Below are 23,444 nucleotides of genomic sequence, written 5' to 3'. Positions count from 1 at the left end.
ATGCACGATTGGGGAAAAAGGCTAAAATATGCACTAACGCCGTAATTAGAGAGTTTTATGCATTTGCATATGCAAATATGCAAATGCATATAATCCGATGTCTAATCATAACCATTACCGAGAAAGAATACGCATTGCTATTATATATTATAGGTGAGATTATTTTATTGTTACATATTTATTTTACAACATTCTTAATCTCTATAATATCACTACATAGTATAAAACAAAGTCGCTTTCTTTGTCCATATGTCCCTTTGTATGCTTAAACATATAAGTTTATCTTTCAAACTCATCTCTCAATTTCAAACGCAAGGGATTTTGATGCGGTTTTTTTTTTAATAGATAGAGTAATTCAAGAGGAAGGTTTTAGTATATAATTTATTAGGTTTTAGACAAAGCGGGCGAAGTCGCGGGCGGTAAGCTAGTACTCGTATAACCCAGTTTCATGGTACCGCAAGCCGATAGTTGATCGAGCTTGTGTTTGGAATAACAAAACGTTACGGTCAGCGAGGTGAAGACACTTGAACTATAATATTGTGATAAACACGTGTATTTTAAACTTTAGAATTCTGTATTTTATGAAGTAAAATCTTCGGTCTCCGGAAGGGAGGAAATTTAAGGTTGTCGTCGTTACCTAGCCCCGTACCTAGTAGGACGATGAAGTTTAAAACTTTATTGATATAAAAAAAAGGTACAGCTTATGTATATGAATCCATAGGGTCCTGAATTAGAAAATACTGTGTCACAGGAGCCAATGGCTTCTTACCATTAATTTCTTAACAGTACACCTACATTATACTTACTTATTTTTGTTGTACGCCATCAATTATGTATTTTTGAATATTTACGTTTTTATTTTGTCATCTAATTTAAAATCCAATTTGATCCTTACTCTTATATAGCTTTAGTATATATTTCATTTCAGCGATTTAAAATGAATGTTCCCTCCGATAATACTGATTGAAATTCTATCCGAAACGTACATATTACTAAAAATGTGTCATCAAAATCAAAAGAAAGCATAGATTGGTATTTATTAACAACGATCCGAGACAATTAGGCCGATCGCGTTTCTCTAAAAGTGTAACACAGTAATTCATTCAACCTCGTAAGAATTAATACACTATTGTACACAATGTTTACTATGTTTGGATTATATTATGTGGATAATATTACATACAAGTAACTTTGATATTATGATTTCAATTTCACTTAAGAAAAGATTAGACCTAGCGTTAATTTATCGTTGTACACTCCTCTTTTCCTTACGACCCTAATGTTATTTATAGATATACTTGACACACCTCATCCAAGAAAATAAAGAAACTCTATGCTCTTGTTTCTAGACTACTCTTTACTTTCCATAGTTTCAACTGAAATGCTCTATTTAACCATTACAAAGACTGCTAAAGGTATGTGTAACAAGACTCCTTAAGCCATCGTCTGAATACGATATACAGTAACGGTATGGCTCAAAGTACTTCAATAGAAAATTGTAACGACTCGACTGCATTAGGTACGAATTTTCTAGGTCTTGTAACTTATCCATGATGATTGGTGGCCTAGTTAGTTAATTTCGCTTTGGATTCAGATTATTAGGTCACTGGAGACAAAAATTTTGCCCCAAACAACGGATACATTTTAAAGAAAACATTATGTGTATAGTTGTAGTTAACAGGTAAATTAAAAAATGGTACATTACGAGATGTTGGTTTATGTCTTATGATGAGGACAGAGTTACTAATATTTTTTCAATTATATTATATTATGAGATAAGCCATAGATTTCTCTTAATCTTAAATACGAACCATTATGAACCAGATTGTAGCACTGCCATACACAATATAATTTTTTATACTTATCAAGTTGCTAGAGTCTGTATCTGCAACAACGAAGTCTGCAGTTGACACTGACCGAGGTTTACAATGCAATAGCGAATTAATTTGTAATAAACATAATACTGCAATATCTATACATACAATTTACTTAATATAATCAAAGAGTCTATTTGCAACTTAATTATTTTTTCTTTTGCACCAAACAACTAGGTAACTAGAAAATAACATAGTTATATCGCATACCAATGTAAAACATACTGATAGCAAGATTATTTATGACTTAGAATCCATCCATCCTTACATTAAACAATGGATACCCTTGTAAATAGCTTAAATATTTGCACAACAGTTATTCGCATCACGATATGCAAATAGATTAAACACATTTATATATGTTTATATAATCTTGGTCTAAGGAGGCGGTGACCTTGCTTTTTACAGAATTTGGATAGGTATTATTACTTACAAGAAATTGCATCATCATAATGAAATAGAAATGAGGTAAGGTGTAGTTCTTGTAATCCTTTACATAATTTGTTTAAGGTATTTATAGAGATTAAAGTAGATTTTGCGCAATATCCTCACTAACAAGAAAATGTCTAGGGTTGAAAAGACATAGGTTCGCCTAATTGATAATAGAAAGATTATCTACTATAGATGTCACGTCCTTCAAATTATCTGAGGGCATTGTCCGGTGGATTGCCATTAATTCCAGTGTCCCAGACTGGAAAGAATACTTCTTTAAGACATCATGGTTACTTACACTCTTTTTTCTCTTAATTCTGATATTATGTAAAACTCAAACTCAAACATTTATTTATTCATTAAGACTTCTTCTAGAAGCACTTTTGATACGTCATTACTCATAACAAAATATTTTTAAAATTTACCACCGATTCGGAAAGCAGTATCTACGGAGAAGAACCAGCAGGAAACTACATAGTTGCTCTTTTAAATCATGTCACATTTACAATTTAATTTTAAAAAATACATATGTAACATCAAATATTATAATAATAAGCCAAAGGACTGTCCTGTGGTTTTTACGCGACAACCCTCCATGAGTTTTTATCGTTTACAACAATAATTAACACAACAATTAACTTTACTAGACTTTGATCCTTTATGGCCATTTAAATAAAATATATATTATGTAACTAATTTGTTACTTAATTTATTAGCAATTAAGGAAAACCTGCAGATTATTCATTCATATACAATTAAATCACTATATTGTAGATATGTATAATATAGAAGACTTGACCTTTATGCTTAAATATAACCAGCCGGTTTTCACTAAGATACTAGACACATATAATAAAATTCTTTCTATTTCTTTATTTAAAACTAGCTTCCGCCCGCGACTCCGTCCGCGCGGATGTCGGTCTTCGCGTGGATGGTTTATTTCCTTCTCCATTTTGAATAACTCTGCCTGTCTGACAATGACATTTTATAAATATCTATTGGACCCTTGATTGGACCCAAGAAGCTTATAATTGGACCCTTGATTGGACCCAAGAAGCTTATAATTGGACCCAAATACTTAGGCCTATTAATACGCAACGTGTGTTCGTGGTTCTACAGAGCAACGTCTATGGATAAAACTGAAAAATTACGATTATTTTTTTTTCTACTTATTATTCCAGGATAAAAATTACGCCCAGGATATAATTATTATACCAAGTTTCATCGAAATCGAACCGTTAATTTTCACGTGATGTCTTCACATACAGACAGACAGACAGACATGCAAAAAAAAATCACATATTATTTGGGTTTGGTATCGATTCAGTTTTTTAATATTTTCAATGTACAGACTTGACCCTTCTACAGATTGATTATATGTTTAGATTAAGAACAGTTAATTGATAAAATTATATAACAAATTATGATGACAAATAGTCAAATATTAACGATCAAAGAGTATTATAGATAGGTAATACCAAGAAGCTTACATCGGTAATACTCCATAGTATCAACAGTATGTTGTATTAGTCTAATTTTCAAATACGAGGGGCCTTGAATAAAAAGTATCATATACATGCTAGTCTAGATTTTTAATTGTGTGCCAAATGTCAACATAATCAATATATTTTATTCGATACATTTATTTTTATTATTTTTATACACATGCTATTTTTATAATATGACATAAATAATCTAATTATAATCTAATTCTAAGTAGTAAAAGTTTATTTGACCGATTGTAATAAACGATTGTCTGTGGGTTAGTTTATTTATATTTATATTTTTGTTGCAGAGAGCCACTATCATTGAGACGTTGGATCGAAGCCATCAAAATGACTAATGTAAGTTTAATTAAGAACTAACTAATTACCTTCATATAAAAACAGAACTTCAATACAAATATTGCTAAGAAGCTTTAAACCTAAGTACTTAATAACTGGAATTAACTATCTATTAGGATTCCGTATTGTATAGGTACTTATCCATGAATATGGGTTTAATTTTTATTTTTCCTGTCACATTCCGACAGACAGGATAATAGTGGGACAGACTTAGATGGGACAGATATAAATTTTTGAATCATTTTAAATTAAGAACTTAAAAAAGTTCTAAACTGAAAAGTCGAAAAATTGTCATTGGGAAAAAGTAACTGGCCAATAAGAAAGTTCGCACGCTCGCCGTATTAAAAAAAAGTGCACGTGCGTAACAATTTTTATTTTTAATTTTTGTGATTTCAACTGGTTTTAACCCGATCACTGAACTTTATTTCCGTAATATACGTAAATCGTCACTCTCGATATGCCATTAAGGGTTGATTTTTCAATCCTTGGTTAAAACTTATTCATCGAATAACGTATTAAACTACCATTTCAAAAATGTATTCTAATTGTCCGTATATGACAGTTTACCTACAGGTGACATTTTAAAATGTTCGTGTAATACTTTTATATTGGACGGATAAATTTTAACCAAGGATTGAAAAATCGGCCCTAAAATAAACATTAATGTCACATTTCAAAAATATAATCTGAATAAAGCAACAATTATTAATTTAAGTGTCTTTCTGTAGGATTCCAACGGCATCCCAGCTCCACAGGAGTTGGAAACTTTCATCCATCCAGATGAAAAGGGGAAGGAGCTAGAAGTCAAAAAGTAAGTGGCAAAAATATCCCAATTTTTAATTTTATTTTAACTTAATGTATATTGACGTAAGAAAAAATCATTAGTTAAAATGAAATGAAATGAATAAAAACTTAATAAAAAAATCATTAAATATTTAATTCATGATAAGTATTATCTCCAAGACATTTATGGAAGAACCAAATATTTTTATGGAAGAAACAAAGTTTGCCATAGGCACAGAATAGATACATAATAGTAGCTAAACGCTACCATAGGTATGGGGATTGCAGAAGCTGAAACATTTAAATACGCAATTTATAATGCATATTAAAAGGAGAACAGAACAAATCAGCAAATTCATTGTTGACCTACATTTCCAGTTAATGCCTCGTTATGTTTACAAAGTACTGAATTAATACTGCTTAATGCATTTTAATACACTTAGTGAAGCATACTTGCTAGGCTTCGGAGTCATATTGTTGTTAGTATGGCCTCTTTTGGCCTTACAGTTAAATTATAAAATCCACAAAACACGTGGCAAAGAACGCAGAACGGATTACCTACATCTACGCTGTATTTTGACGACATTGCATTGCTATTGACATAATATTAGCATGTGTTTAGATATTTTACGTATTACCATTATAATATTATGTATGAGAATATGATATCGCCAGTGGGGTTAAATATGCAGACTTTATCAAATATTTGTGTAACAATGCGGTTTTGTATTAAAGTAGGAAATAGGGGAACTTCAATACTGTCTATTCTTTTATAAATAGAATGATTTAAACGATGTAGAAACTTACAGATAATACAACTATTGTTTTATATGATGATTGATAGTTTATAAAAAGTAAGGAAATAAGCTTCATTGTATGTTTGTTATTATTCTAGATACAACCTAGCAGATGCAGAAGCAGGAGAGTATGATCCGTTTGCGGAAAGAAAATTGGAGAACCCAACTTCGTAAGTTATTTTACTCTCTAAAGAAACCCAAAATTAATTATATTAAACAACTAGGTTTTCGACCGCGGCTTAGCCCTCGTTTTACGGAAAAACCCGCATAGTTCCCATTCCCGTAGGATATCCGGGATAAAACCTATCCTTTGTGTTAATCCAAGTTACCCTCTATATGTGTGCTTAATTTCATTGTAATCGGTAGTATTTGCGCTCCGTGTATTTTCGTGAAAGAGTAACAAACACACACACACACACACATCCTCACAAATTTTCGCATTTACAATATTTAGTAGGATAGAAGGAATTATGAGGATTAGTAGGACAAGTTAACTAATGAACTGACAAACACACAAAGTTTGTTTTTAAATTAAAGTAAATATAGTTACGGACGGAATTTAATCAACAATAAATAAAGTTAAATGGGTCATTGAATTGTTCACACGTGCCTTCTAATGTAGATGTCGTGGTCATATCGTAGATTTGATCATTTCATGATATGAGTGGCCATTTCACGAAATGGTCGCATATCGTGAAATGGCCAATTTAGTTTGGCCACATCATGATGTGGTTTGGGCAGATCAATGATAAGAAATCGTTTCACGATATGGCCAATTAACGCACGGTTTTTTCATGAAATGACCAAAATTATTTGATCATATCGTAAAATAGTTACATTAATCGTTGGTAGAGGCGCTGCAAGCTCTGTGTTTATGTGATAAGATGGCGGCCGCTGGCGAAAATTAAATTATTCGCAGTTAAAAACTTCATAATTCGTTTAATAACAATATTATGAAGAAAGTCATAGCAAAGAATTTACGACGAAGAGGTACGAGTACTATGGAAAATGTGGATATCTTATATGTATTTAAGAAAAAATGCGACTTAAATAAAATAATTTAAGAAACTACTACTATATTATTATAATTGTTTGTTTTTTAAAAAGCGATCCGCTTCTGGCACTCGCCGGCCGCTACCGCGGCACGCTCGCTTTGCTCGCTCGGCTCGTGCGTTGTTAATCAAAGTGTAACCTAACCTAACCTAATTGTTTTCTATTGCAAAAACGATTCGCTTCTGGCATTCACCGGCCGCTGCCGTGGCACTAACTTAAGGGCCGATTTTTCAATGCCCAGATAAAGAGCTAGATAGACTTTATTCTTCAGTTAACAAAATATTCAATTTTTCAATAGACGAATAGGACTTATCTATCGAATAACTACGTTATTTGAGGAATAAATCTATCTGCTGCTCCAACGGCCAGATAGCGTGCTATTCGACGATTAGACGTTTGAGTTGACAACTGACGCGTCAAATTTGGGATATTTTCGTATGTAATAACATAGAGCGTAGAATTTTTACAATAAAGCCTCTTTCTATAAAATAATTATCAATTAAAATCATATTGAAATTGATGTTTTTGATAGTACCTACTGATGATCATGCCATTGAAAATTTGCCGGACGCTGCCTTTATGTCGTTTCTATCGTAAAATATATAAATTTTAACACAAATTTAATCAAAACTCTTTACTCGAATCAAAACAATAATCAACAATCATAGAACACAAGATAAACTTAAAATGCTCTCCTGACGTGAGTCATAATGACGGTTGTTGACATATTGCAAGTTGACTCTATCCCGCTCTAACCTGACTAATTTAATATGTTTGTTTCGCCACTCCAAGAGCAGAGCTGCCAATATGGAAATATTTGGTCAGATAGTTATTCATCAAATAAATCACGATTGAAAAATAGGCGAGCCGTTATGAGTTAGTTATGCAATTGAATAAATCTATTCGAGGGGTAGTTATTAGACTGTTTATCTGGGCATTGAAAAATCGGCCCTAAATGACATTAAACAAGTTTTTAGAATATAGTTATTCTGAAAATTTTTAATATTTTATGGACTCTTTATATTTTATACGATCTGGCCAAATGTGGATGACCAAATCGTGAAACGTTGACGATTTAACGATCTGATCAAACTATGTTGGCCATTTCACGATATGCGACCATTTCGTGAAATGGCCACTCATATCATGAAATGATCAAATCTACGATATGACCACGACATAGACACCGTTTTACCGAGAAAATAAGCATGGTAATTGATTCATATTGATATAATAAATAAAGATAAATATACTTTTATCGTTTTAATATGGAGTTTATTTTTATAGTATTCGTTTTGTTAATACTTATAGATCAGCGTTAAATGTATTTCAGTATATCGTTTTCTTTATTATAGGCTTGATATTAAAATCTATATTATATAGCTATAAAATAACCGATCTAACGCTGGTTTTAATTCAGCTTTTCATTAGAAGATACAATTAAAGAAATATCGTCAGCAAATAAGATGCACTTGCTGATGACATAATTATATTATTTCTTTAATTGTAACTTCTGACAAAAATAATAATATAATCTCTAGATCCTAGGACCTAGACCCTTGACACTTGACCTACTTGTTTTACCCACGATTTCGTATAACAATCGCCGTATTAATATAATTCATATTCATTCCTTTATTTTTAAAGGAATTTGAAATCTATCGTTAAATATATATTTCGCTAAGTCCATTGTAATCTTTCTTATTTGATGATCTTTAGATTGGCTGAAGAAAAAAGGAAAACAGAAACCATTCATATAAATTTAAAAATTACAAAGGAGCTTTGGCTATGTATGAATAGGCTATCAAACTGTGCCCAGAAAATGCAGCATACTATGGCAACAGATCTGCCTGCTACATGATGTTGGGAATGTATAAAAAAGCTTTGGAAGATGCTCAAAAAGCTGTTGCTCTTGATTTCACATTCATCAAAGGATACATCAGGATGGCTAAATGTTGTAAGTGCAAACTACTTATACTTTAATAAGGCAACAGTATGTGCCAAACTCCACCAAATCAAGGAAGCTCAGATGCTTGTACTGCTGATCTTGATCTCGACTCAAACTACATTAAAGCGCTTTTACGTCGTGCCAAGTGTTACACAGAGCTTGGTGAATATGAAAAAGCTGTAAAAGACTATGAAAAGTTGAACAAAATCGATAAAAGTAAGGAAAATAAACAGCTCTTACATGAAGCAAAAATTGCGCTTAAGATTATTGGTGTTGAAAAAACAGCCTCTGAGGATGATATTAAAAAAGCATATAGGAAGTGTGCTCTCGTTCATCATCCAGACAGACACGCGGGCGCCACAGACACGGAGCGTCGTGAACAAGAGAAACGTTTCAAGGAAGTCTGTGGAGCCTATGGAGTCCTCAGCGATCCAAAAAACGAGCCCGCTATGACCATGGACAAGACTTTGACGACGATAGCTCCGGTGTTGGTGATATCGATCCAAATGTCGTATTCCAAACTTTCTTCCGGTGAGGCCAACCATTTGACTCACACAGTGGCGGCGGATTCCCCGATGCTGGCTTCAGTTTTCAGTTCGGCTAGATCACGTGATCAGTTTAATATCTGTATACTAAAAACAATCATACCATAACCCAACTTTACAAAGAAACTATCAAAATTTTGTCATTCCATTATAATTATTTTTGTCTAATGGGCTAATAAATACAATAGGACATTGTTTTTATTTTCAAGTCGTATAATTAAGACCATAACAAAAAAGTTTGGAAAATCCAAAAGTGCACGCCTCATAATCTCATCCTTTACAATAAAATTGATTATTTATAAAGGTGTATATAATATAAGTATGTAGATACACTTGTTCTCATGTGCCAATGCTCTTGTACTGTCTCAAAACAGTTGGAAAAGTAAAGAAAGCGGTACCGTAATAATTGAGCTATTTTTCTTGTGGCCCCACCTAGATGTGAAACTGCGCATGTTTAAGGGACTGACTACCAACTTATTTTTTTAAACCTTGGCTTATAGTATTAAGAATCGAGTTTATAATGGTGAATTTTGAGTACACTATAAATATAAAAAAAGTCGATATTTTTTTTGTTTATTTAATAACAATTAAACCACATCGAATCAGACCCTGAAAAATGAAAGGGTTCTATTCCTGAGCATACTCAAGCGTAAGAGAAAAAAAAAAGACTCGATTAGTAAAGTATTTCGGTCGCTATCGTGTTAACAAGAAAATCCTCCGCACATACAGACACACGGACGTCCAAGACAGAACTTTTTTAAACTGTTTTTTAACTAGTTTAAATAACAAAAATGACATTAAAAATATCATGAATGTTAAAAATAGTGTTTTTTCTTAATATGTGTGTGTATGTATTATCTTACAAGTGCAATGTATGATACATAAAGACATTTTAAGTTTGAAAAATCAGATGTTTTGCGCGAAGTGACAGTAGTACCCACCTCAACGCTTCGCTTATGAGGCGTGCAATAGTCACCATAGTTGCCTTAGAAAACGCTAAAAATTACAAGTGTTCCAGTGTTAATGTAGGCAAAATAAGTAGGTAAAGGTTTCGTAAAAAACAATGCCTTAATAAAAATCTTATGTAAAAAATCTAGAGTATTGTTATTTGTTATGGAGCGAAGCATACTGGGTGTTAAATTAACAGATCGTATTCGAAACACCGAGCAGCACTCCAAAACTAAAATCGCCGATGTAGCGCAAAAAGGTGCTTCGCTTAAATGGAGCTGGGCATATTAGTCGTATGCCGGACGAACTGTGGGCCAAGATATCGACTTTGTGGAAATTGTGGAGCCCGGACACAGCTAGAAGGCGTCGAGGCAGGCCGAAGAAAAGATGGCGGGATGAATTGGACCAATTTAATAGAGACTGGTCTACAATGGCACAAGATCGTGATTCATGGAAGCGCTTTGGGGAGGCCTTTGCTCAGCATTGGGACACAACAGGCTAATACAATACCATACAATTGTTATTTGTTATATATTACCTATCTTAATTTCCTTGTAAGTCCGTAATATTCGTATAATCAGAATTCCACATTATTCAATATATTTTCCTCATACATCATTGTATCGATTAAAACACAACTAATTATAGAATCGGATTATTTAACCAAAATTTCAACACATAATTTTTATAAGCTAGGTTTACGTGATTATTTTCTACTAGGTTTTCGCTCGCGGCTTCGCCCGCGCAGTCAAAGAAAAACCCGCATAGTTCCCGTTCCGGGATTGCGTCATTTTCCATAAAAAGTAGCCTATGTCCTTTCTCGGGTATCAAAATATCTCCATACCAAATTTCATGAAAATTTGTTCAGTAGTTTAGGCGTGATTGAGTAACAGACAGACAGACAGAGTTACTTTCGCATTTATAATATTAATTTATAATATTAGTATGGATTATCTTAACCTTTCTATGAATTAATTACGAACGATAACAGAACCCATTTACGAAGTACAAATAAAATTTTTAACCCAGAGAAATGCGGATTTAAAATAAAAATCATTATTTTCAATAAAAAAAGCGCGCAACGCGACGTGCTGCCATCACGCGACCTTAAATTTTACTCTCAATAAGTTTAATTTCAATAAGATTCTAACTGCGTAGGAAAAATTTAAAACGCGTTTGTATCTATCTCATATCTAGGCGAAATCTTTGAACCCAGGTATTTCTCTAAAGATAAGGCTTTAACCTTGACACGAAGAGATAAAAGAACAAAACAAACCAGATTATTCTTTTGCTTTCAAAGAAATATATTCATTGTTACCTTATACCTATATTGTAACACTTTACTGTCATATTTTTAACAACCGTGTATGCAACGTGCATGTTATTTTCATAACAATGTTATATTGGAAAGCTAGGAAAAGATCTCCTGAAAACCATTTTAAAAATCCTTGACCTGCAAAACTGAAAAAAATTAAATTAACAATTCTAACTATGCAGATATTATACCAAAAATTGTACTCCCCAAAAACATTAATAATATAAAAGGAGTGCCATTTTGATTCATTAAAAGGTAAGCTCTTTTAAATGAAGCTTATAATTGAATGCAAATATCAACACAAACATAGGTATTTTATGTATAGTTATACTGACCTCGCCTTACTGTTTAATTAATTACTCACGCCCGACTTAAAAATAGCATTGTATGAAGTATGAACCGCTTTATGCTAGTTTCTTCGGAATACTAAATATGCAAATACCTAACTAATTGTTTATTTACTTAATGATACTCACCAAAAAACTTAAATATATTCAGGAAATAACTTTTATAAAAAAAAAAAAATTCTTATTTTAAAATATTCCCTTATGACCTGGCCTAGTGAACAATTCGGAAACAAAAATGTTTCGTAAACCTCAATATACAAATATAAAATTTTAAATTCCATTAATATAATATTATGTAATTCTATTTAACGAGTGTTCAAACCCTTTAGGTACTATAATTATTATTCCCTTTTACTTTCAGAAACATGGACACGCTCACGCATCTCCTCAAGGCTTCCCTGGGCACAGGCATCCTGGCCATGCCAAAAGCGTTCAAAGCCGCGGGACTTATCTCTGGAATATTTTTCACTGTGCTAGTTGCAGTTGTGTGCACACACTGCTCTTATGTACTTGTAAGTGAAGAAAAACTAAGTATAAAATAATATATTAATTGTCTTTTAGTTAGAACTGGTTTATTGTTAATAGTTTATGGTGCTATGCGACTTATACTTTATGATGCTGATTGCGAATATCAATTTTATTGCTGTTGCTAATTGTATTTCTACATAATCGACGATACGTAGTTATACTTCATTTTGCTAAAAGGTTTAAAGTTAAATAATTTGATGTAACAGAAGTTATTATCAGTAAGATTGAAATAACGCTTTAAAAAAAGATAAGGTCTTTAACTGGAAACAAACCCACAGTCCTCTATTACAAAGGGCAATGACATGCAAAGGTCACAGTTTAAAGAAATGAAACAATAAAGACATATAATTGCGCATAATTGTAATTATTTTTGATAAGACAACTTTTTGGAAAACCCGCCTACATTGAACGAACAATATTATTATATTTCGCATGCCAAACGCAATGACTATAATAATGGCTATATGCAACTGTATTCAAAAGCAATGCGTTTGTATTATTCTTATTATGTGTTCGTTTTTTGGCAAATCTACGATTTTAAATGGTTTTACAGATAAAATGCGCCCACGTGCTTTACAAGAAGACGAGAAAGCCGGCCATGAGTTTTCCAGAAGTGGCCGAAGCTGCGTTATTGCAAGGACCGGAGTGGGGAAAGAAATGGGCTAATTCCTTTAGGTAACTTACCTAACCTTTATTGTATAATGAATAATTATTATAGTTATATATTGTTGAGAATTTATTGCACGCTTGAAAATGTTGGATAAATACGAAAACCTGTAGGTACCTTGTTGACACTTTTGACTCTTGTATCGCAACTGTGTACCTATTTTATCTACATATTCTTACTTCATAGAAACGTTATCCTACTGATATAATAAATTTACGCAAAAATGCCTTCATCGATTTAGATGAAATTTAGCACACTGATGACTGAAAATTGAAAATATTATTTGCCTATTGATTGATTTATGTGTTTAAAATTTTAAATAATAAAACCAAACATTATATGCTCTTCACATTCCTATAAATAAATAAATAAATAATTATATCAAGTATTCTTATTGCGCTAATTGCGGAATATTGTTTCAATAAAACATATAGATAATGTTATCTTTACAGGATATTCATTGTGGTGTGCCTCTTCATGACGTACTTTGGTACGTGTTCCGTGTATACTGTCATCATAGCGAAGAATATTGTGCAGGTAATTATACAATTATAATAATATAAGATAATCTGTACTAATATTATAAAGCTGAAGAGTTTGTTTGTTTGTTTGTTTGAACGCGCTAATCTCGGGAACTACTGGTCCGATTTGAAAAATTCTTTCGGTGTTAGATAGCCCATTTATCGAGAAAGGTTATAGGCTATATTTCATCACGCTACGGGCAACAGGAGTGGAGCCACGGGGGTGAAACCGCGCGGAGCAGCTAGTATAGCATATTTCTAAAATACCTACAACTTTTAGGTAAGGATAGGATAGATATAGAGATGCTATATAGCATACTAGCTGGGCTCCGCTCCTGTTGGTCTTAGCGTACTGATATATATATCTAACCTAAAGGCTTCCTCGACGGGTTATCAACACAGAAATAATTGTTCAAACAAACAAACTCTTCTGCTTTACAATATTAGTAGGTATAGATAACATAATAATATAAAAGGCATCTAGATGTTACATCAGTGAATAGTGTTATACCTATTCAATTAGTTAAAAAGACGGATAAAAGTTAACATGAAACATGAAAACCGCATCAAAATCCGTTGCGTAGTTTTAAAGATTTAAGCATACAAAGGGAAATAGGGACAGAGAAAGCGACTTTGTTTTATACTATGTTTATATTATATATCTTTATATAGATAAATGAACGTTATATGTACCTAAATAAAATAACTCAGCCCCCAGAATAACAGACGTCAGACACAATAGAAAATCTATTGTGTTATGGCCCGATCGGGCCGCTCGGGGCTCAAAGGGTTACGCTCTCAATCCTATTTATGCATATCACTTAGTCACACGTTACGCAAATAAATTAGTCCTTGGGGTATTATAGCTCATATGTAAAAAAATAGTACAGAGATTCTCTAAAAAAATTATCAATCATCCAAAGGATTAAAATAATAATATAAATGATAACGGAAAAAGTTTAACCAAGGATTGTAAGTAGACATAATATAATATGTTTATAGGTTAAAAGCTATATGACAGGCGTGCTCTCATCTTGTTTTTCTTAATATCTTCAGCTTCCACAGGAGTTCGGGAATAATCTCAACTGACAGGACACGTACAAGAGTCCATTTAAAAATACTAGGATTCCTGTAGGTGCCTATCAGTCGGAACTATCCGAGGGATTTCTTTTTCTATAATTTTCCGTGTTCCTCAAATCAATTTTTGTTCTGCAGCGGTATCCCGATAGGTAGGCGATTAAGTCTTTTATGTATTATTTACTTAAAGACTATAATCGCAGACCAACGGGATGCCGCCACCCACTGCGGTAGCGAATAGCTGGTCCTGGTTTGAACTGCATAGTAATAAAACTTTACAAGATGGCTCCCACGTGGTCGGGGCTCAGAGGGCGTGCCACAAGTCCATGTAGAGGTCCCTTTCCAGTTTACAGACATCGTTAACACTTCAATAACTAGAATACGTGGATGTGTGAACGCCACCGGAGCATGTCTTATGGCATGAGGTCAGATTATTTATTTTCAAAATTATTAAATACATATAAACAAAATGGTAACATGTCATCTTAGTTTTAACAAAATTAGAAAAGTAAATGGGATTAACACTATAAGAAATTACAAAAACAGAGCTCATGTATTTTTATAATTTACTAGCTTACCGCCCGCGGCTTCGCCCGCTTTGTCTAAAACCTAATAAATTATATACTAAAACCTTCCTCTTGAATCACTCTATCTATTAAAAAAATCCGCATCAAAATCCGTTGCGTAGTTTTAAATATTTAAGCATACAAAGTGACATAGGGAAATAGGGACAGAGAAAGCGACTTTGTTTTATAGGTACTATGTAGTGATTCAATATTAAATATTTTACATATTATATTTTTAGACCGGTATTTGATTGCTTTTTTTACTCCAATGTGCAGGAAGTATACTTTGGTGATTTTTATACTCTGGGAACACAGCACAGGCATGTAAGTGCGTAATTCACAACTTTTTTATAGACATTATATCATTAATCATTCTTAAAATGTAAGTAATGTAAAAACGTTTATAATATGTCTCAGCAAAACTCTTTTATAATTCCGTTCGCCAAAATATACTTAAAAAATTAACGAATTTTAATAGTAATACATCTCAACGAAAACAATATTATTGTAATCAATAAAAAATCTTTCAAATGTAAAAATCGACAAAAACCTTGACAAAAACAATGATGCTGCAGAAACGTGAGAGATTACGACAGCTTAAAATTTTCATGGAAATGACAACTATTTTGGGCCCTCTTCACAATGCGTTGGCCAAACAAGTGATCGTCAATGTTTGCCACCGCTACGGCGATTGTGAATAAACATTTATGTATGTATCTATGTTTGGTTTTCACGCATAAACTACAGGACCGATTTCAAAAATTCCACCACTAGAAAGCTGCATCTTCACTGTGCAACATAGGCTAGGTTTTATCCCGGAAATCCCACGGGAACGGGAACTATGCGCGATTTTCTTTGAAAACGCGGGCGAGGCCGCAGGCGGAAAGCTAGTTATAATACTTATGCGTTTATTTTTTGTATTGAAAAAACCAGCATCGCAAATCATTTTCAAGTCTATATACAGGGTTACTTGTAAAACACCAGCAACCTCGCAGGACAAGATAGCTAAACATCATAAGTAACAACATTTGTTCTACGACTTTTGATAATTTGTTAGATTTTATTTTCATACAAAAATAATGAATAGAACATACACATGTTAGGAGATGGAGATGTTAGGAGAGTACAATAAAAGCTTAAAGAATCATTTAAAAATAATTTATTGCGTTATGCCAATAGTCGTAGAACAAATGTTGTTACTTATGAATTTATGATGTTAGACTTAGAGCTATCTTGTCCTGCGAGGTTGCTGGTGTTTTACAAGTAACCCTGTATAGAAATGTATAGAAAAATAATAAGGTATTATGCCTACGCGAGAAAATTATTTTTCACCTTGTTATATTATTTTATGATTAATATTATTGATATAGTTATTGGTTTTATAGTTATTTTTTTTTCTACGAAATTTGGTGGAAACTTACATTAAGTAAGTAATTGATTTTCATATGTTAATTATTTTATACTAGCTTGCTCCCGCGACTCTGTCCGCGCGGATGTCGGTCTTCGCGTGGATAGTTTATATCTCCATTTTGAGTAACTCTGACAAGGACATCTTATAAATATCTATTGGACCCAAATTCGGCTAGGCGTTTAATAAATATGGAGATCCCTCTATTAAGCTACTGCTGTTGAGCTCGCGTTCTGTACAGGTAGTTACTAAGTTAATTCACATCGTTTCGTTCATAGCTTCTTTACTACTTATCAGAATAATGTTGCTTATGACTTATGAGCTATAAAGCTTGTCACCAAATTTAGTATTGCGCCCTCTTGCGGACAAAAAGTTCTATGTTACCTAATGTAACATTAAAATAAATATACTGTGTTTGGTATCCCTTGAAAGAGCTTCACAAGTATTTTATGCTTGTTAATATTATGAGCCACAAATAAACTTATAAGCACCAAAATAGTACAAATAATAAAAAGTAAGTAAGTAGGTAAGTAGTAAAATTGATTTTTATATAATATAAATTATATACTTAATAAAAAGTAAAAGGACTAAAACCCAACTAGTAACGACAAAAAACGGCGCTGAAAAAGTATAAAACAAGATTTTCAGAATACTGAACTGACGAAGTTGCTAATGTACCTATAGTTGCAAGTAAATGGACACAGTAGACTCTACCAAGATGCCTTCGTTGTAAAATTGACAATAATGTCATACAATACTATTCTGATAGGTATGCAAAGGGTATGCAATATTGGAATATTGCATACTTCAGAATATTATTGTAGTTATTCACAGTGGACTGTGTAGAGATAAATTTTCATGTTTGGAAAGGCGTAGTCACACCAGTACCTATCTACCGTAGCACTCTGACAACGTGTGACTGCGGTTTTACAAACATGAAAATTTATCTCTACATAGTGGAATATTGCATACTTCAGAATAGTATTGTATGAAATTATTGTCAACTAACTTTCCGCCCGCGGCTTTGCCCGCGTTTTCAAAGAAAAACCTGTTCCAGTAGGATTTCCGGGATAAAACCTATCCTATGTCCTTTCTCGGGTATCAAAATATCTCTATACCAAATTTCATGCAAATTGGTTCAGTAGTTAAAGCGTGATTGAGTAACAGACAGACAGACAGACAGAATTACTTTCGCATTTATAATATTAGTATGGATTTACAACGAAGGCATCTTGGTGACATCTACATTAGCAACAGCTTTGTTCAGTTTAGTATTCTGAAAATCTCGTTTTATACTTTTTCAGCGCCGTTCTTTGTCGTAGTTGGTTTTTAGTTTTTTTTACTTTTTATTAAGTACATATATAATTTATATTATATCAAAATCAATTTAATTTTACTTAACCCAGTAATACGCGATGTAGCTATAATATTATGTAAACTAATAATTATGCAAGCCTATTTTTGTGGTAACAAAATCAGATTAACATAATATGGTCCAATGATGCTGATTGGAAATGGAAGTGAAAAGGTTTACTCACAAGCTGCTCGTCTGCTCTCTTCCTGAGATAAACACGCTGCACGAAAGTGCACGACACTTTCCACTTGACACTGATCACTTGAAAACTGAGTTTTTGCACGAAATCGGTAATATAACAATTACTGACTTTGGGTTTTCCTCGCGAAAATCCTACCGGCTGCGCCAGTAAGTTACAGCGACCGCGATGTCTTTTAAAAAAAATAGACTGTATAATAGAGAAAGACGGTTAGTGTGTAACTGATTTATTATATGTTTAAACAGTACCACGATTTGGAGATCGCGTCTTCTAAGAAATTATTAGGGATGTTGTCGCGACGGTTGAGTGGACGATTCTCCGTAATCACTTCCTTACAAATCATAACTATTGCAACAAAGTAGATATTGGCCGATTAAGAAGAGCTGGAACGTAAACACATTTACACATACCTACTAACTATATTCGACAGGATAACTACTTTGCGGCACGCGAATTAGAATATTTTATTACTTTACCTAGGTTAAATTATGTAATAATTTTAATATGTTTTTTAAACAAAATGTAAACGCCGTAAGTTAAAATTTTCATACATAGCTGAACAATACAGCTTTTATTGTAATGTAGCCTTATCTCTTACGTGCTAGGGTTTTGCTTGTATTGTATTGGGAGTGAGCGCATGTGTTATTTGTATTGTTTATATCGTTATTTTGAATATGACAGTAAATTTAATAATTATTTGATAATTGAATGATCATCAATACTATTTTACAATTGATTATGATAATAAATAATTAAGTTCATCGATTGAGTTACTTGTAAATTTTAATTTTACATATATAAATTATGAGAGCTTTCATATTATCTACAACGCACCCATTTTACAATTCAAGTCTATTCTTAAACTAGAATCTTATTTATTTTTTAACATACCGTATAGTAAAATTGCGTAAGTGTGAGTACTGTGAAGTTGCCAGCTTTCCTTAATCGGCCAATACATTGTTGCAAGTATTAATATTCAGCTAAACTACTAAAATATGGATTCAGCGGGTTTTGGATGTATAACTATATCTATAATATAAAAATGAATGAGCAAAATGTGTTGGTAAGCGCATAACTCGAGAACGGCTGAACCGATTTCGATAATTCTTTTTTTGTTATATTCCTTGAAGTACGAGGATGGTTCTTATGGAGAGAAAACGTAAACATGTACCACGGGCGAAGCCGGGGCGGACCGCTAGTAGTTAATATAAAAATGAATCCCAAAATGTGTTGGTAAGCGCCGTAAGCGCATAACTTGAGAACGGCTGAACCGATTTCTTTAATTCTTTTTTTATTATATTCCTTGAAGTACGAGGATGGTTCTTATGTAGAGAAAACGTGAATATGTACCACGGGCGAAGCCGGGGCGGACCGCTAGTAGTAAATAATAATAATAATAACCCAGTTTTATTCATTTCCATTTTTCTGCAATAGTCCTGCATCGGCCGCGGACTGCCCAGGGCTGTATCTCTATAGTGCAGCCATGGGCAGGCTGCGGCTGGTGTCCCACAACACATTAAATTCTCTAAAGGGCCTCTGCGTGTTGGACCTGTGTCCCCACGTAAGCCTTCCAAAGGACCGGGTATCATCCTTACGGCGATACCCGTGTATTATGGAGAGAGCAATATATACTTACCGTTTTTCAACTTTCCGCAAAATTTTACATTTTCTTAAACTTTAGAAGTTAAAAGTTACTTGAAGAAAGTATGGCGTAATTACTGTTATAATATGTCGAACTTATGTCGAATATTTATCGGTCAAATTATTAATTGATGGTCTTTAAAAGGATGGTCATTCATAAGCTAACAACTCAATAAGTCAATAGTCGTTTATGCAGATTTAAACTATATCTGCCTCACAATAAGCTCATTTCCAAACGATCGTCGTTTGGCACAGATCTTTCTTCCGACGGACAACTGGTATGCAAAAACCATTCGCTTCTGGCATTCGCCGGCGGCTGAATAATATGATCTGGCCAAATGTGGATGACCAAATCGTGAAGTGAAACATTGACGTTTTAACTTTTAACGTTCTGATCAAAATTTAACTATTAAATGATGGCCATTTCATGAAATGATTGAACATTTCAAATGAGCAAACCTACGATATGGCCACGACATATACCTACACAAGTTTATAAAAAGTATCATTTTAACCTGTACCTGTACCCCGTAACGTGTGTCCTGTACCCCTCGGGCAATGGATAAATTTATTTTACTTCTATTCGATTCTCAGGCAATATTTTAATACAAAATTTAATATGTATAACATTAACTCATACATAATAGCAACTTTTCCGCCAACTTCGCAGTTTTACGACGTAACGAAAAACATACTATGTAACCACTAATTACCTACACTTATAGCTGAGTCAAATTATTTAAAACATATCTTTCTCTGCAGGTAATCCCACCGACCATGGTGGACCCAACAGACGGTGCAGTGATTCGCGTGATCATACTCATCTTACTGGTTCCTCTGATCATAATGGTGTGGATCAAAAACCTCAAGTACCTGGCCCCAGTGTCCATGGTTGCCAACTTCTTCATGGGTCTCGGTCTCGGAATCACTTTCTACTTCTTAGTAGGCACCGGGGAACTTAACTTCGAAAAGGTTTCATTTATCAAAGCACCAATGGAATGGCCCGAATTCTTCTCCCTAACTATTTTTGCCATGGAAGCTATCGGAGTAGTTATGCCGTTGGAGAATTCTATGAAGACCCCGAAATCTATGCTCGGCTTTTGCGGAGTTTTAAACAAGGGCATGTCTGGTGTCACCCTTGTGTACATTCTCCTGGGTTTCCTGGGATACCTGCGGTACGGTGAAAATGTCGAAGACTCCATCACTCTGAATCTGGAGCCACATCCCAATGACCCTCAAGTTTATGAAGTGTAAGTATGAGAAATATATATTATATAGTAAAAAATATTTTATAAGCATATCTACAATTTTGGATAAGTACTTATCTCTAAATGTGTGTGAAAAGGGATAGTTAATGTTATTATTTAGTTGCAAATAGTCTACCAAATTAAAAAAATAAATAAAAAATAAACCTCTCTATCTTAAAAAAAATTGTATAATTCACACATACATTTTATTCCAGGCTTGCCCAGGTCGTAAAGGTGAGTATTGCGGTAGCGGTGTACTGCACGTTCGGTCTCCAATTCTTCGTGTGCATTGAGATCATGTGGAACAGCATCAAGGAGAAGTTCACGAGCAGGCCCAACTTCGCCGACTACGTTATGCGCACCATCATGGTTACCCTCTGTGTCCTCTTAGCGGTTGCCTTCCCCACTATCGGCCCCCTCATGGGAGTCATCGGTGCCTTCTGCTTCTCCCTCCTCGGTCTCATCGCCCCCGCCTTCATAGAAATCGTCACCTACTGGGACATCGGCTTCGGGACCTGCAAATACCTAATCTGGAAGAACGTCCTCGTCCTCCTCTTCGGCCTCTTCGCCCTCATCTTCGGCACCAAAACAGCCATCCAGGGCATCATCAACTCGGCATAACGTCTCACTTCTTCGACCAAATAGGATAATTTTTAATGTGTGATAGTTAGTACGATTTTACTCGCTGACGCACCGAGGTCGGCGACGCTATGAGCAGTGGTGCTATTATTCCTTTTTAGACACTTTGATTGGACTTTTTAGCGCGGTTGAACCTCGTTTGTAAACCCATTATTTTATTTGGGCCAGTCAGTACGGTACTAACTATATTTTGTGAAATGAGAAATAAGTAGCATGATCTGTGTGTAGAACGTATTTACGTGTTAACATTTTCTAAAAGCATTCCGAAACATAGGTACAATGGTGGGGTGAATTAGCTGTACAGATTATATTAAGTGCTTAATACCGTTAAGTATGGTGATTTTAAATGTCTTGATGAGAATTTTTTTTTATAACTAAGTATACCTACATTTTATGAATATCGAATTGTTGTAAGATTTTATATAATTAGACAAAATTCGCACTTGCGCTACAGCTAAATTATTGTAAGTATTACCGTCATTTTGTGTATCTTTGTGTGTTAATTGGGTTTTCGTGATTTGTAAAATATCTAACACAGACGCACAGTGTCTGTGATTGATAAAACAAAACTAATATTATTACACAAAGTTACCCAAAACAACTGTACCTTTTTTAATAGCACTCATTGGTACATAAAGTAATTTATTGGTTAATATAGAAGTAAAAGTGCAAATATTTGGTATTATTTGTAGATGTCGGATAATATACCTTTAAGATTTCCATTCACATTGATTATATTCATCGAATCGAATCGCACATTGTTTATTTTTACAGTTGTAATAAGCGAAGTTAATAAGTTGTTTTTTTTTTATATAAAATCGAACAAAAACAAAAAGACCGAGGATTTTATAGGAATTAAATTATATTTAGGTAATATTGTAAATGCATTTAATATTTAAAATTGTGAAAACTAAATCTTTTAGTGCATAATATTAATGAATGTGAATTATATTATTGTGATACAATTGGTGCAATCTGGAGATATATCAGGCGTGGACTTTCACCCTGTTCTGATGCTTGCTATAATAAGAATAATACTTTTGAGGTCCATACTGAAGTCATATTGAATTTTATACAAATATCGAAGCTTATATACAAAAAAAGAGTAAATGATTAAGTAATTACAGTATCTATTTTTCCATGACAAGATGAAATTTTAAACAGGATCGGACTCGTGCCTTGAATATAAAGGTTTTAATAACATTGATTACATTAGGTTTACAAGTGTTAATAGAATATTAAGTATTATGTTATTATAATGAAGTTCCTAAGCTAAATTGTATGAATTTTGTATTTATTTTTAATTCTAATAAGTTGGAGATGCCATTTACTGAATATTGCATGAAATTGTTATAAGTTTTCATCAATATTTAAAGGGGCATTGTATTATGCAAATACAAAGCTTGTACGATACAGTTTGTTTTATTTTGTTCACCCTTCGAGTTCGACCCGGAATACAAGAACCGAATTATTATTTGGAGTGTCCTGCCAAAAGTTATTAACAAAACATAATTATATTATAGGTACCTACTACCTAACCTAACCTACTGTTTTACTTGGTCTATCTTCCATGTTCCTAGTAAATTTCATTCTTTTGTCTGATTTCGTCTGAATCCAACCCAACCATAGTACATATTTGTAACTAGCTTCCGCCCTCGACTCTGTCCGCGCGGATGTCGGTCGGATTTCTTTTTCTATAATTTTCCGTGTT

At 33.5% G+C, this 23,444-nt stretch overlaps 1 protein-coding gene across 1 annotated transcript in view; it reads left to right on the top strand.

The window, feature by feature from the left end:
• LOC123705449 (proton-coupled amino acid transporter-like protein pathetic) overlaps positions 1 to 23,146 on the top strand; it is a 37,879-nt gene extending 14,733 nt beyond the window's left edge. The window contains exons 2-9 of the mRNA XM_045654222.1: positions 4,102 to 4,150; positions 4,879 to 4,961; positions 5,829 to 5,900; positions 12,248 to 12,398; positions 12,968 to 13,089; positions 13,534 to 13,618; positions 20,610 to 21,097; positions 21,310 to 23,146. Of these exons, the coding sequence (XP_045510178.1) occupies positions 4,142 to 4,150; positions 4,879 to 4,961; positions 5,829 to 5,900; positions 12,248 to 12,398; positions 12,968 to 13,089; positions 13,534 to 13,618; positions 20,610 to 21,097; positions 21,310 to 21,715 (1,416 nt within the window). The 5' untranslated portion in view covers positions 4,102 to 4,141 and the 3' untranslated portion in view covers positions 21,716 to 23,146. The remainder of the gene's footprint in view (positions 1 to 4,101; positions 4,151 to 4,878; positions 4,962 to 5,828; positions 5,901 to 12,247; positions 12,399 to 12,967; positions 13,090 to 13,533; positions 13,619 to 20,609; positions 21,098 to 21,309) is intronic.
• Positions 23,147 to 23,444: the final 298 nt, after the last annotated feature.

The sequence above is a fragment of the Colias croceus genome, chromosome Z (genome assembly GCF_905220415.1).
Source record: "Colias croceus chromosome Z, ilColCroc2.1".
NCBI classification, from domain to species: domain Eukaryota; kingdom Metazoa; phylum Arthropoda; class Insecta; order Lepidoptera; family Pieridae; genus Colias; species Colias croceus.
The sequence above is the reverse complement of the archived record's forward strand: the minus strand, read 5'-3'. Positions and strand labels throughout refer to the sequence as shown.